The sequence below is a fragment of the Lipophrys pholis genome (genome assembly GCF_963383615.2).
Source record: "Lipophrys pholis genome assembly, chromosome: 7".
NCBI lineage: Eukaryota > Metazoa > Chordata > Actinopteri > Blenniiformes > Blenniidae > Lipophrys > Lipophrys pholis.
This window is the reverse complement of record NC_137638.1, coordinates 30,411,700-30,428,503: the sequence shown is the minus strand read 5'-3', so window position 1 is coordinate 30,428,503 and position 16,804 is coordinate 30,411,700. Positions and strand designations below refer to the sequence as shown.

The 16,804-nt window shown below is 41.3% G+C and overlaps 1 protein-coding gene across 1 annotated transcript in view; it reads right to left on the bottom strand.

Annotated features, from left to right (window-relative positions):
* citb (citron rho-interacting serine/threonine kinase b) overlaps window positions 1-16,804 on the bottom strand; it is a gene marked incomplete at its 5' end in the record, with an annotated part of 92,813 nt that overhangs the window by 47,799 nt on the left and 28,210 nt on the right. The window contains 4 exons of the mRNA XM_080467464.1: window positions 5,655-5,852; window positions 13,780-13,833; window positions 13,926-14,123; window positions 15,380-15,554. Of these exons, the coding sequence (XP_080323590.1) occupies window positions 5,655-5,852; window positions 13,780-13,833; window positions 13,926-14,123; window positions 15,380-15,554 (625 nt within the window). The remainder of the gene's footprint in view (window positions 1-5,654; window positions 5,853-13,779; window positions 13,834-13,925; window positions 14,124-15,379; window positions 15,555-16,804) is intronic.

Here is a 16,804-nt window from a genome sequence, read left to right as displayed (position 1 = left end):
GGGAATCAGAACAGAACTTTCTCATCAGAACTCTCCTTCTTTCCTCTCTTTCAATAACGCCGAATCCGTGCACATGACCCACGTGTCTGTCACCGCTCAGCAGTCGTGATTAGATAAACGCTCACACACACAAACAAGTAGCAACCAAACTGCTACATTTTGCCATGTACCTGCGTATGGTTACCAGAATTTTAACTGCATGTTCCGACACCCAGTTAAAACTCGGGAGTTCAGAACCAGGCCCATAACGGCGTTTGGTCGTCACGTGACCTCCTGAACCGTCTTTCCCTTGCTACAGCAACGGCTCTGCGTCGGTGAAATACGACCTCCCCTGCACGCATGCGCGTGCGTCGGGTGTATCTGGTCGCTAAGCAACCGTCAAGCTACCAGAAAGAGCGAGCCAAACGTCTCTAGTGGATGCGTCGGTCATTGCAGTCTCTCAGTGTGCCACCACCTGGTGGACGCTCGAGTCATTGCATTGCTCGGCCATCACACTGACCCTCTCACATCTGCTTCCCCTGGTGGACGTTCAAGATCATTACATCCATTCACACAATCACAATGACTCTCCGACGTCTGTCTCTCCCTGGTGGACGCTCGACATCATTACACCCATTCACACTCAGATTCCACACACACTGTACATAATTTTTGCCTCTTGGTAGATTAGATCTCCGTGTTAGATGACGTTTGCTACTTAGATGTGTTGATTGATGAGATGATTTCAGAATTTTTTATGAATTCATACATTTTTGTTGATGGAATTGAACGATTCCTGGTGATTATTGTGTATTTATTATTGACATTGGTTTGTAACAGTCTGTGCTCGGATCTCACGTATTCCCTTTTATTTAAGATTGTTGTATTTTACACAGAAATATTAACTACACTGGTATTTTGGTAATTAGCTATTTCCAGATTCTCTGGTCGTGCCCCCTGAATGAATAAATAACGAATTTATTCAAATTACTAATTTTTCATGAATAAATTGTTTTCAATAATTTATCAAATAGAGGGTGAATTTAATAAATTATTTTCAAAAAGTTATTAACTTTAAGGAAAAACTCAATTACTTTAGGAGTTGTTAATGAGTAAATGACAGTTTACTTCCATTAATAATTAAACTTTTTCATAAATTACTCCCAGTGATTTATTACTTTCAGTAATCTATTACTTACAGTATTGTAATGCTAATACCCAACCATAAATCCAAACACTGCAGTTCAGTTTGAGAAAGTTTTCCGCTGTGTCACAGATAAAGGAAGCTCACGGCCTCGGGCCGCCGCGGAGTACGTTCTTCACACCACTTTTTTTGCGTAATGACGTTACATCTCTGTGTCATTAGCAACCAACATTTTACCGCACTCTCTATAATGGGTGCACCACAGTTGGTCTGGGTGCACCTTGCCTAACCGTACTGTCCCAGCCCACCTCGCTCAGGGATGTACTGCAGGGGCTCAAAGCTCAAGGAGCCACAGCAGAAGGACAAAAGACCCACATGTGGCTCTGGAGCAGCGGGTTACCAACCCTGGCCTATGCGTTAATTCGCGCCTGCGTCCGGCCCACTAAAGATGAAACTGGACTGTATGTGGCCCCTGAAGTATAATTTTATTTAGTACTCCCTTGGTGCATTGCAGCACAACTGTTCAGTCCTTGCAATTGGCTCACGGTCACTACACTATTATTTGACAGGTAGAGAACAGTTTCATATCAAAGAATGCCATAGTTTAGAATCGCAATCAGCTTTATTGGCCAGGTATGTTTAACATATCAGGAATATGGCTTCGGTACAAAAACTGTCCTCTCGCTGTACAAGTGTGAACACTTGATAATAACAATAAACAAAAATATAAACAAATAATTAGAGACTATTTATAATTAAGACTTTCGTCTTAAAAACATGGTGATGGTACCAGACACTAGAGGTTGTCTTCTTCGCCTCTTTCACGGAAAGACACGGCTTGTGACCGTCACTATTTTGAATTGTAGGTTTACAGTTTCACTGCCATTGCAATTTAATTTGTAAAGTTATTCCTGTCATTAAGAAGAACTACTTCCAGATTTATATCCTATTTTCTTTCGTGCGCTCCTCAGGAGAGACCATTCTCCCGCTGTCAAAAAAGTAAAGAGTACATTTTATATGAGATACTTTTCACTTTTACTTCAGTAAAATTTTAGACTAGTACTTTGAGTAATTTTATCAAACCCTCATCATCAGGCAGTAATCACCTCAGCACGGCGTCTCAGTCAGAATACACTGTGGGATAATTCAGCCAGAAGCAAGATGCTCAAAATAGCCCAAGACTGAGGGGCTCATGAGGAGCACTTGGTGGCAGTTTGTTGTGTGACAACTGATTCAACATGCAAATGAGTGTATGTCAATTGATTTTAAACAATACATCCACAACAGCAAAAAAAAGGTTGGGGGTGAAGTGGACTGGGGGTTTGCTGTTATTGGTGATATTTTCGTGACATGTTTAGACACAAAAAGATTTTCCATGTTTTTTACTGGGCCTACACAAAACACTCCGCCAGTGCGTACTCGCATATGTCATGAGTAACTACATACAGGGCGTCCTAGGAAGTGCGGATCTCCTCCGCTATCTCTTGCAAAATGCATTATGGGTAATATGTCTTCCCAAGCCTACACAGGTCCGGTGTCAATGCATTCTCGATAAAGCGAGTACACATCCAGGTATTCCATGTGTACTTGTTGGGAAACGGTCTAAGAATTGGAACAATACTTGGTCTCCCACTGATGCCGTTTCACTGGTACACGAGAACACAAGTATGGACAAGTATGGGAATTGGAAAACGGCCACTGTGTTTCATCTCACAACGCACTGCTTTAGACAAAGCACTGGGAGACAAATATAGCCTCCGCCGGTGCTGCAGCAACACCGCGGCTCTCTGAAGTCCAACGCTTCCACAGCTGACACGACCTGGGAGTGATGGGGATGACACATCCCTCCCACACACCACCCCATCCCTCGTCTATGACTTCCATCGCTGGTTACGCAACCGGCAGGACTGAGAGCGCTACTGGACACCCACACACGCATCCTCCCACAGGGGCAGTGCGCACATCACACGGCCTCCTCTCCCTCTCTCTCTCACAGCGTTCAAAATACAACACATAACAATGCAGAAATAATCCCACAGTTTCTGCTGCCTGATTTACACTTAACACTGTCAGAGCTGGGAGAGATGTCTAGCTCACCTGTCACCAGCACTGTGGAGACATCACAGAATGTGAGCAACTGAGAACCTGATGTCTGGCGAGTGGGAGGTGGGCAGGGTGAAGGAGCCTGAACTACAGGCAGGAAATCAACTGTGTTAGAGGAAAGCAATCTTTCACTCTTTTTTTTTAACTCATGACAGTTGATGTTTTGGGCAACAGCTACAGATATAATGGTGACATATTGACATAACTTCATTCAGTGGTGGATTGTTTTGGTTTTTTGTCATCCATCCATCTACCAAGTTAAGATCATTAGATGTTGGCACCAATCCCAGCTGACTATTGGCAAAGACAGATGACCCCTTGGACAGGTCACCAATTCATCACAGGACAAACACAGAAAGACAGACGACCAACCAAATTCACAAAACTGTGCTGTTTGTGGGGACAGAAGAACCCGCCAATGTGCTCTATTATATGAATGGCAGGAAAAACAGTGTTCCCACATTTTGTTTTCATGTCAGGGGTCAAACCGTCACACAGAACAGTCCTGCCTTCTGTTTTCTTTTGTTCCTCATCTGATTCTTGCCACTGCCCTTCAGCAAAATGTCATTTCAGACCAGTTTGTCATTACCATATTCTCTATGTACTCACAAAGCTTGTGTGTTCCGGTCTGCTTACTAGTTTTTGTCAGCCTGACCTTTGCCTGCATGTGTTTTTTTTGCCTGCCAGCCCTTTATCTAACTGCCTACTATAACTGCCTTTTCCATTCTGTACCTGATCTAGCAAAAGAGCTTTGAGATTGTTGCCTGTTTTACAAAGCACCTCTCGTATGACTATATATGATGAAAGAAATAGCACTAATTGAAATACTAGCTGTGCGAATATGAATAATACACATTTATTCTTTTTCACGCCGTCTAAAGGTGCATAGTGATCAGCGAGGAGCTGCTGTCATATCATATCATATCATCAATATGCTTGGATGATGATAGGTTGTACTGGTGTGCTGATGTGGCTGTGGCTCAGTTCTACCATCCCAGGTTGGTGCATGTATGTACATCACTCTTTCACCTGGAGATCAAACTTTCTCCAGCTTAATAAAAATAAAGCTGAAGTTGTACTTTTTGGAGCTTGAGAGGAAAGATTAAAAGTTAGTGCTCACTTCAGTTCCGAGGTAATAAAATAGTAATAAAGCACAAAATCTTGGCGTGAACTGGAAACTGACCTGAGTCTGAAATATCACTTTAGAACCATCACAAAGTTGTCTGGCTGTCACCTGGAGGACACAGCGGGAGTTAAAGGGCTGACGTCTCGGCAGGATTTACAGATACTAGTTTGCTTTATTCACTAAACTTCTGTAATCATGTCTTTACTCGTCCTCCTTAAGAATATTTCAGATAGCTAAGTTGATTAAATCAGTCCAGTTTTCAAGTGTTTGCACCTTCTTTCTGTTTCTATTTCAGTTTGATGTTTCCTGAATATGTCATTAAAAATATGTGTTTAATTTTTAGCTGCCATGCTATCTTTTTAAAAAAAAATTATATTATTAGTGTTTTGTTTTTGTCGTGTTATGTTCTGTATGTGTTTACTTTTTGATGCTATCTTCTAAAGTGTAATTAAAATGTGCTTGTATGTTTTGTATGTTCCTGCCTTTCAATCTCCTTACTTATTGTCTCTATCTTTCAGCTTGTGTTGCTGTAAAGGTTTGTTTGTACTTTAAATCGCCTTGTTGCTGAAATGTGTTTTGCAGATAATGTTGATTTTGTATGGATAAACTTATAATTAACTGGAGCTTCTCTGATAATAACAAACTAATGTTCAATATGATGCATAGAATTGAACATAATGAACTACATGTATGACACTAAAGCAGTTCAAAACAAAAAACCAAGGTGTCAAAAGTAATTTCATTATTTTCTTGACAACAAAAGGCTTTTGGCAATAGTAGAAAGATGTACAACCTGTTTAACTAAGTAAAAGAGAAAAGTACAGGTTCTAAAATGTACTTAAATACATAAGTGAAAATATGAGTCATTTAGACTCGCTAATCAACCTAATAATTTTGAGTTTGGTACACAGAGAAAACCCACAAAGGCACAAGGAGAATATGTAAACTTCACATAGAAATGGCCAAACAAGACTCAAACCTGGCTCCTTTTGCTGTGAGGTGATGGTGTTAACCACTGCACAACCAGCATCTCAGTTTCTTTGGAGATTCAAAGTGATGTCCATATCTCTCAAAATGTGACCTTTGTTTACTCCCATCTCATCCATGGAGTTCAGCTGTCGAGCACTTTCTACAACGTGAGCAGTCAGAACAGCTCAATCACAGCTAATTTAATATTTGATTGGAATTTTTCAGGAAGAAAGCCCTCAGAGTGCTTCATAATGCCACTCCTTGAACCCCATCCGTTACAGTAACTCCCTTTTTTGTGTAAATATTCCATGAACACGATAGCCATCAAAATACCTGTTTTTGGTTGTTCATGTGCATTTCACGGTCAGCCACTTCCCGACGCAGCCTGTCCACATCCTGACTGAGCTGCAGTCGATCTTCTCTCTCGTCAGAAGCCTCATCCAACTGCTTGGACAGGTAGAAGTTCTGGCGGTTCAGCTCAGCATTGTCCTGAGTCAGCGCGGTCAGCTGCTCCTCCAAGTCTGTGATCACCTGCGGAGAAATCCCAACAACTCAGACTGCATATCCATTTATAGTTTCTAACCATGTTATCAAACAGAGGGGGGGGAGTGGGGCGGACACCCTGGACCACTGGTCCATCACTGGGGAAACACAGAGACGTTCACACACAGGCATGCATCGATACTGATACTAGTATCAGGTAAAAGGTCTGATACTGCCTAGAGTACTTGTACTTGTACTCATGAAAGATCCTCGATAGAACTTGACAAGTACTACGTGACATCATCCTTCAGCAACGCGGGTACATAAGCGAGCACAAGCGATGTCCACGGTTAGGCTGAAAGGCTGTTGGAGATGTGAAGCGTTGGTGCAGACGCTGTGCGGAGGTGGTTTTCAGCAACGCATAGCGTTCACATAATGCTTGCATCTGGCACAGATTAGGCTTCATAGCATTCAAAAAGTACTTGTATCGGTACTTGGTATTGACAAATAGCTGAAGGTTCGTACTTGTGCTTGTCCTTAAACGTCATATTAGTGCATCTGTTGTACGTTCAATTTAAAAAACACAGATTCTATCTCTGATGAGTCTTGGGAGGTGGCTTTGCGTCGGGTTCACAGCTCATCCATTTGTGCTGGGCATGGTCTGACCCAGGGCAAAATCTTGCTTTGAATTCACTTTACTCGAGTCAGGCTGTCAAAAAATGATGATGCTGTCGATCCTATGTGTCACAGATGTCATCAGGCTCCAGCTACCAATAGTCATATGTTTTGGTCGTGCCCGTTGTTACTTCCCTTTTGGTTGCAAATATTTGATTCCATTTCAATTTGTACCACGACACAATTTGAACCGACGGCCCTCACAGCATTATTTGGGGTTTTGCCTCCGACTCTGTCACTCCCTAAATACAAGGCAGACTTCATTAGCAGTTGTTACCTTGCTAGCTAGATGCCTAATTCTACTCAAATGGAAGTCTCCTGCTCTTCCCTCTCATTCTTTGTGGATCAGGGATGTTCTTTACTTTGTTAAGATGGAGCAGATCAGGTGCACATTAAATGGTTTTCTGGTCAAGTTTAGCAAAAGCTTGAGGCCTTTCTTCAAACACGTTGAGGGATCGGTGCTTGTTGCTTTTCCAGACTGACTGATTTGAGTAAAGGCCCCGACTATGTGTGTGGTGCTCCTGTGTGCATGAGGTGCTATGGAATGTTTTTAACTTTTACTTTTTTTCTATACTGTGTGCATTTTACATTTGACTTGCTCAATCTATGGTGACCGGGAGGGGAGTGTACTAGACTTCTCCCTTTCTTTTTTCTTTCCCTTTCTTTTTATGTGTGTTTGTTTGGGGGGGGGGGGGGGGGGGGGGGGGGGTGTTTGTTTATCTTTTCTTTTTGGCATATGCTGTTATATTTGACACAACACTGATATTTGAAATGCCTTTTTTTTTTAAATTAATTGTCTATGTAAAAACACAATGAGCAAACTTGAGCAAACCCCCCCCACAGATTCTTCTAACACCCGTCTTCTGCCTGTGAGAGGAAAACAAAGTGCCTGAATAAAAAGTCACATGTGCACAAGGGGAACATGCTGTTATAACTTCGTAGCAAGGATGCACTCACACTCGGTAACATTTTGGATAACTTTTAGTAACACTCATATTCAATACAACACATTCCACCACCACTCACGGGTACCTGGTCCCCACATGACAGTTCCGGGGTGAAACAACACACAACAGCTCAAAGGTTCCGGGGTCTAGCCCGAACAGCAACTACAGTGACACAATCACTCATTATAACACACGCAAACTACAGATTGAAAGGCACAAAGCCAGAATCGCGCTGGGAACACCACTGTGAATATATCAAGCATATCTTCAGGAAAAAATCCACTTCTACACAGACCAGAAGGCCATTTTTGTGTCAGTGTGGTGGTTCAATTTCAAGGAACACTGTAGGACTGACAGATGTTGTGACACAATACATGATGCATTTATTGCTTATGTCTTTGCAAAAGTTGTACTTCAATATTGTACCTTCACTGATTGGAAGCACTGCTGCTGCTTTTTAGCCTGACTGTGGTGCCTGAGGTCGAGTAATCAAGATCTGAGTTCAGGGATATAGCAGGACAGCAGGTCTAACACAATGCTCTGTCTTATTATCTCACTGCATGGGCACAAATCAAGGCTATAGTATGGCAAACAAACAAAACAAAAAAAATTTGTCTTAGCAAAGTCCAGACTGCAGCAACATCACAGCAATAACGGCACCAAGAACTCACAGCTGCAGTCTGTCTCAATAAGCCTCAGCAGCAATCAATGAGCAAACTACCAGCACACTCCTGGAGTTTCTCACTGCAGTGTTACAGATTTGCCTCAGGAAATCCTCTCTCCCACCGACGGCCAGGAGTGGTGTTGTTGAGTTTAGGTCAGTTCATAATCTCCCGTCAAGTTCATTCATTCTCTTCTCAAACAAGCCTTGATCCTGGAGCCTTTTCAGGATTTTAGAGTTTTAAGTACGTGATAACCTTGTCATGACCTCAGAACAGGACAGAAAATGTGCAATTAATACCATTATTTATAACATTAAACCTAAAAGCTTTGAATTATATTCATCACACTGATTCCACTTTGTTCAATGACTCCTCAGCTCAGACTAAAGTGAATCATGGCGTTCCGCAAGGATCTGAGTTAGGACCCACATATTTCTCATTATATATGATTCCTGTAGGAAATATTATGAGTAAACACTGTACTAACTTCCATTGCAACACACATTATACCCAAATCTGTCTATGAAACCAGAAGATACTGGTTAGCCTGTTGTGAGAACATGAAGGCCTGGATGAGCTGTGATTTTCTCCGTGTGAACTCTGATAAAACCCAACTTATTATATTTGACTTGCCGCCAAAAGCCCCTCATGCTCTCCTCCTATGGGAACATATGTGCCACAAAGAACTTCAAGGTGGTGGAGGGGGGGCAAAGCTTTGAAGTACATAAATTAGTCGTCTGTTCTGCCCTGACTCAGTGATTCGGGTCCTCTGAGGCAGAGGACTGACAGCAGCAACTGAAATCTAAAGGCGGACCAAGAAGTCAACAGTGCAATGGATGCTGTGGTAATCTGCCGAGCCCCTGTATTTACTCTCCTCATCTGTCAACCAGATCTATGGAGCAACCTGAAGACCTGAAGCAAATCACAGCGAGAGCATTGCATACTCAACACTGCCTGAATACAAATAGCTCCATGATGTTGGTAAAGGCTGCGGGTGTCGAACAGCTTCCTTGATTACCATTAGCATAACATTTCCTGTGCCCGGACGGTGGGAAATAAAGAAGAGCATTTCCTCTTTCAATAAATGGCAGAGCAACACAAGTGCTGTGACGTTTGAATCCTCCTAAATTCATCATGTTAAATGTGATGGGCAGAAAGGATAAAAAAAAAAAACCTCTGACAAGTGGCATCATCATTGAACTGTGAAAACATCATGAATATTTGAGCTTTGACTTATTTTCCCACCTGGTGAATTATGCATATGGATGTCTTATGTAGACAAAACACACAAAATAAGCTGAAGTCTGACCCATAGCACTTAAACGCCACAGTAACTGAAATGTTCCCCTTGAAGATGATTTTTTTTGGCTTTTTATAACTCACTGAAGCAGCCATTGTAGTTGTGTTTTTTTGTTTTTATTATGTTTGTTTTTTTCAGGTAATGTTATTAACATTTTGTGCTTTGAATTAAAACACTCAAGGATAAATCTTAACAGCATGATTTTCACTCGGACTGACTGGTTTGAGTGCATGTCTCCTTTAATGCTTGTCATGCCCTCCTACATTGGTGTAGACCTGAACCTGAAAGAGTTTCCGTCGCCAAGGAAACCGACATGTTTGCGTGAGAACTTCTCTCAGAGGCAGGGAACTTATCTATAGATAGGGACAACTGGTTTTCTAAAGGCTCCTACAGATTTGAGCAATCTTATAAGTTCACCGCGGGCCACACTGTACAACTAATAAACTTTAGGTCACGACATGAAGTCCGCTGTGAGCAGATTGCACAATGAAAACGTAAGCTGAAGCCAGGATGACGAGTTGACGTGATTGAACACAGCCATCGCTAATGTGGCATTTATGTGTTTGGAGAGAAATCCCCAAAAAAGGAGGAGGAGGAGGAGAACATGGCTCAGAAAGAGAGGCTAACATGAAATGTCAATTTTGTTAAGTTAGCATTTACTTTTATGGTCTTTTCTTTTCCAACAAAACACACTATGTGTAAACGTAACAAGTTAAATGAATGTGATGAATATCGTGATGTTTTAAGGCAGACAGTGTCTTATCAGAGAGACTTAATGCAACGTTCTAAAACTCATGATATCATTTAGATGGACGATCAATGCGGCTTTAAAAATTTACTCCATATGGATCTGGACCAGCTGATGTAGGCTGCAGCAGCAGCGGTCGCAACCACCTCAAATATCCAAGATTGTCAGAATTGTATCGCAGGTTTTCTTTGGTTGCATGAGAACAGGTTGAACCGGTCTCACAGGGCCACGTAGGAACCCCAATTTAGAGCCAAGACCAAAGATATCGCCACAAGTCTCCCATTATAGCTAACTTTAGTCTGGGATGGACAAAAATCACCCAGTGTGGAGAGGCCTTAAAGACCATAACTGGAAACTTCACATTTCAATTGCTAAAGATCAAAACAAATTCGGAATCAGTTATTCTGGAGGTGACTGCGTACAATCACATTTCCCCTAACCATTATGTCATGAATGGGTAGTTTTCTGAGGAACTTCATAAACCACCTGGATTTCTTCTTCAGTCGCTCACAACATAATGTCTTCTGAACATTTAGGAGCTGGATGGTGAGCCAAATATAATTCCACTAGAAAGGGATATTTATGTCTGCCAAGGACGTAATAAAATCATCGGCGTATAGTCGTCTGTCTGAATGACTGTTAGCAAAATTACGTCAAAATTATTGCACAGATTTTGTCGAAATTTTCACCACATATATTTATCAGGCCATAGAAGATTCCATTAAATGTCGGAGGTGATCCGGAAGCTTTTGTTTTTCCTGAGTCCAGGTCACCATTTGGTGGACGTCAGAAATGTCTGATTGCTCTTGTTCTGCATAATATGCCCCATCAAAGCCTTTTATTTCTATCTGTCTGTCCGTGTACTCGTTATTCTTAATGTTTATAGTGTAATGTTATCTGCTTGCATGTGTGTGTGTGGTGCCCAACATTAAAACTACATTGTTTTCTGTGTTTCTGCCATTTCTGTGTAAACAGACATTATTTTCAAAATGTTGCCGTGTGAACGGGAACCTTTCCTGAAATTAGGTGTTTTCACTTGAAACATTGTGTAACCTTACACAGGGAGGTGGTTTACTTCAGTACTCAAAATATATCTTACATCAAGCTAGACTATAAATGAATCATACATTCTTCAAATCCATTTTGGGTTGAATCATCATAAATCTTCAGCCCAGTTGTCTGCTTTGACCAGTTTCATTGACTGTAGCTAAAGACTGCTGAGCTAATTTCATTGTCATTATTTCGGTGTGGAATAGCTTCGAGGAAAAGCTTATATTTTTGCCAGAGGCTTAAAAGGAATAAGTTCAGTCTGTTGCCCATGAGAGATGAGATGAGTTCAAACTGTGAGAGGCAGAAAGGTGCTCAAAGGTTTTTCTTTCATTCAAAAGATAGCGTTCTATTGATGAGAGAAAGAAAATACAACAGCCTGATGTGAACGAATGAATCAGCACTGAAGCACTAAAACAGATGAGATGTTGAGAAGGAGCTAAAATCATTAAGACTTCCTGGAAGACCTCACGTTGACCTTCATTTTCCAGGATGTCTTGCTCTGCTCTGAATTGTTTTCGGACCAACATTACAATTCTCAGCAGGGCGAAAATAGAGTGAAATTTCAGGCTGTGCTTGTTCCAGTATTTGGCTGCGTTTGGCTGAACACTGGCCAGCTGAATCTATAGACCTTGGTTTCTGAACAGTTTGTGAGTGGGAGGATCTACAAAAGTAGGGCAATAGGATGAACGAAGACCATGTTAGCCCTAGAATTTATTCACGATCATGTGTGCTGAACACCACAAAAACAAAAGAGGTCATCATAGACTTCTGCAGGACCAGGGTGGACCACGCCCCACTTCACATCAACGGGGACATGGAGACAGTGCCCTCCTTCAGATTCCTGGGAATCGACATCTCAGAGGAGCTGACCTGGTCTGTAAACTCTGAAGCAGTGATGGCGAAGGCCCAGCAGAGGCTCCACTTCCTGAGGGTTCTCAAGAAGAACAAACTGGGGCAGAAGCTGCTGGTGACTTTCTACCAATCCACCATTGAAAGCGTACTCATGTACTGTATTACAGCTTGGTACGCTGGAAGCTCGGCTGCAGACAAGAAGAGGGTCATAAAAACTGCAGAGAAAATCATTGGCTTCCCTCTGCCCTCCCTGGAGGAGATCGCCAGCTCCAGTTGCTTGAGAAGGACAAATGCCATCCTTAAAGACCCCTCCCACCCAGCACATCACATCTTTGAAGTGTTGCCTTCTGGCAAGCGCTACAGATCAATGAAGGCCCGTACATCAAGACTTCTGAACTGTTTTTATCCTTCAGCCATCAGAGCCTGAAATAACAGCTCACCTGGACTCTAGTATTTTTAGTGTTGTCGTGTTTCATCAATATCTTCTATATATATTTCAACTGTACTTTCTCGCTGTTGCATGAAACGTATGAATGTGTTAATGCCAAAGGGAGCAGCACCTGCAATTTCATAACAATAATAATAATTTCAACTATATAATGACAAATAAAGCATTCTATTCTATTCTATTCTATTCTATTCTATTCTCAGTTCCTTCTAATGTGACATCAGTTCTCAGGGTTAGTGGGATAGCAGGACTCCACCATCCCACATCGTCTCACTGTAAAATAATCTCTGTTCACACGACTAAGAAAAGCAATCGAGTAGGTTTAAAACTCTTCTGGCTAATTTAGTCACTCAGTACGTGTTGAATTGGAAATGATGTGTTGGTGTATAAACCAGTGTGTCCAGGTAACACTCTGCACATAACACAGTGAAAAATGGCAAACAAAAGAAATCACACCAGGAAGTGAAGCTGCCAAACAACAACAAGCACTGGATGGAAGCCATTATCCTCCACCCAAGCCTGTCTCGTTGAAATGAGCTCCCTTTATTTATTGGTGCACAATCATTGAAACAAACAAACTGCGAGTTAATTTTGCACTAAAAATCCCAACACGTACTTAGAAGAGGAATTCTCACCGTTACAAACTAATGAGATTATGATCACAACATGATGCTCATCTGCAGATTTCATCTCATCATTAGGAGGAACAGGAACAGATGATTGGGAATAAATTGAAGGTACATTATGGAAGATTTTTTGTTTTAAAAATACACAAATCAATCAAAAAGTGAGACTTCAACTCAATTAATCATCCATATAATGATCTAATTTATGGTCGCTGGGCAGAACTCAATCTGGACACATCACCAGTCCATCACAGCCGACGCAGACCTACAGTCACACACATTGATATTTACGTCTGCAGGCAATTTCAGTCAGAAATCAACCTGAAGCAATAGGAAACCTCGAGAAACCATCACAAACAACTGGAGAACATACAAACTTGGCACATGCAGCTATCCCGTCTTCAAGCCGTTCTTTAAATTGAGTGTTGATGAACGAAGTGGTAATTTATCACACTTTTCATTCTATGCTGTATCACAGCTTTTGACCATAAAATATGTCTGAAATGTCATTAAATCTTTCATATTATACCTTTAGAATGCAGACAGAGATGTGTTTTTCAATGAGCTGCTTGTGATGATGTGTGATCTAATCCCAAAAGAAGCTACGTATTCCTGGGAAGACTGAAGGAGCAGCAACAACAAAGAAAAGGAGCACTGAGCAGCTTACCGCACAGCTGTCTCTCAGGATATCAAACTTGCGTTGTATCTCATCTCTGTGTGCCTGGGGGGGGACGACAAGAGAGAAAAGGGGAGAGATTTAACTGCCTTGACTGCATCATAGATACCAGATCTCCAGCGCTGCCTGGTTCTCACTCTGAGCACGGTGATCTCCTCCTCGGCCTCGGCCGTGGTCTCCTCCAGCTCCGTCTTGGCCTGCTGCAGTTGACTCTCCAGAGCATGGCGCGCCGCCTGCAGGTTGCTGATCTGAGATTCGCGCTCTTGCAGAGACAGGGTCAGATCTGTCACCTGACGCTTAATCTCCAGCTTTTGTTCCTCATGCTCAAGCCCGATCTTGAGAAAGCGGAGACAGAAAAAGGCCATTCAGGGTCAGGAGGGTGAAGAAGAGGCAGTTCAGACATGCTGACGTCACCCAGTTTGGTTGTTTCTGCTCATCATAGGGAAGAAAACACAGGAAGCTACACAAATGATTCAACAGATCTCAAAGTTTTTAAAATTCAATGTTTGTTTTGATATATAGCTTTGATATATCTTTATTCCAAACATGTCAGGAAAGAAACAAAACAGACAAGAAAAGAGAGAAAAAACATCCAAATGTAAAAGACAACACAATGTATTTTGGATCTGTGCCAATCTGGATTTATTAAGAAGTGTCAACTTATGCAATCCTACCCCTTCACATCTCTGTTATTAACTTTATTTCTCAGTCAAACAATAAGTTCTTCCTAATTTAATACATTCATACACCCAAACATCATCCATCAATCAATGCAACACCATGACCATAAACATAAACACAAACAAACATAAACAAACCCAGAATGTCATCACCAAACCCTGAACTTTCCAAGAATCTACACTTCTTCTAAATTTGAACTGAATTAAGTTTGATATTTGAGTCTTGAACTGTAACGCCCCCTTAAATGGTAATCTTTCTTTCACAGAACAATTTGTGAATGTTACACAGCAATAAGATAATCTGTGCTTTTTACAACAATTAAATAGTTTTACAATCTACAAGCTCCATGAATTTTTAAGTTTTCGATTGTATGAATATTGGATTGTTGTGTTCATGGAAACCAACATTGTGAACAATTCTTCTTTTTTTCAATAAAACTTTTTTGGAATGAGCTTGCACAAATATTCTCCCATACCTCCACTCAGTGAGTTAAATAAGGTCAAAACTTTGAAATTGTGAAGAAAATAAAGTGATTTCTGATCTAATATGTCTTTGGCTTTGGCCAGGACCGAGATGCTTCTGGATGGTTTGTTTTGGAAACATTTTGTTTCATCATGATTAAAAAACATTGTTTTTTGGGGGGATTTTTTCCAACTTGAAATTTTTGCCATGTAAACAAAAGTGAAGTCTCTGTTGCTTAGAAATATCCATTGTGTTGATAATGTGATATTTTCTTAATATTTCTCAGTATTAAAACCGAGTAAAGCTCTGACATGAAGGTTTGGGTATGATTAAAAAAAACTAAAATTTCAATCCAGTTGTTTGACACACTTGTGAGGAATCTGATATCAGAGTCTATCAAGACAGGAGTCTTCTTTGATAACTCCTTTCTCCGATAATATCTCCCTACCTCTCGAAGCCTCGTTTCCAGCTCCATCACCCGACTCTTATTGCTTTGCTCCTGCTGACTCATTTTCTCGAGATGCTCCTCCAGTTTGGCATTCTGGGCCTCCAACTTCCCAGCCTGAGACTCCAAGTAGAACTTCTGCTGCCGAAGCTCCGAGATCATCTCCTCCTGGGCTTTCCTGAGAAGATCACACATTGGATGGTTTTAATGGGAGGTTATGCAACACGGTTTGCACGATGACCAATAGAACAAGAACTAATGTGATGACAGTGAGGCTGGATCTATCTGCTATACATATTTTACAGTTTATTATTGCAGAACCCATTAGAGTGTAACATGCTCAAGTTGCATTCTCTTCAACAGTCTGCCTCCCCTTTTTTTTGTGTGTGTGTGTGTGTGTGTGGGGGGGGGGGGGGGGGGGGGGGGGGGGGGGATCATTATGTTGAAAGCTTTTGGTGCATCCAGGAGTAACTGGGAAGAAAGAAAAGGTCCCAATGTTGCATCGAAACACAATCAAATTGGAGAAGCCGAAGGAAAATGTATGAAAACTTTTAGAAGCTGAGGATACTTCACTCACTGCAGCAGCTGGAAGGTGAAAGAAATGTTGTGTTTAGACAACATCGTTTCAAGTGAAAATACATCATTTATGCATTTTCGTTTCAGAAGAGTTTTGTGTTTACACAGAAATGGCAGCATGCTGAAAACAATGTAATTAGCATGTTTGGCCACTAGTCTGTGCTCTTGGTTGTTTTTGTAATGAAACCACACACACATGCAGCAGAGACCAAAACATTGTGAGCATTAACAATGGGAGAACACGGACATTTTATTGGACAGACGACCAAGTTGGATTGTTGTTATGGTGACTGTCAAAATAAAACTACCAGGGAAACGTTCTTATTGTTCATCTACTGAGCATGTGCAGAAGAACTATTTACTATGGCCGTGGTGCACTTGAGTGGTATCAATATTTTCTTTTTTTTTTTTTTAAACAGAGTTTTATTGTTTATTAGATTTCACAAATAAACAGGGTAAATTAATTGTTTAAATAAATTTGCAGTTGAGAGAAAGGGAAAATAAATGGGTAAATAAAAAAAAGAAAGAAAAGAAATACAGCCACCATAATACGTTGTATAATCCAAGTTAAGATCCAGCTGCCGCCCCCCCACCCCACCCCGAAGCCCAATGTCATACGCTTTGTGATCAGTTTTTGAAGATCCTTTGCAGATAGATTTATTAAGTTCCTGATAATCAGACACAGAGCCAGCTGAACTATGCTGATAGTAGAGCACACAATGATAAAGGAGGAGGATGCTTATTGGTTAGCTCCCAATGGGTTTGGCCACTTTGTCATTCTGTCCCCTCATCACACTTCTTTGGGTAAATGGCTGAGCAGGGGAGACTACATGTTTTTAAAATACCTGACAT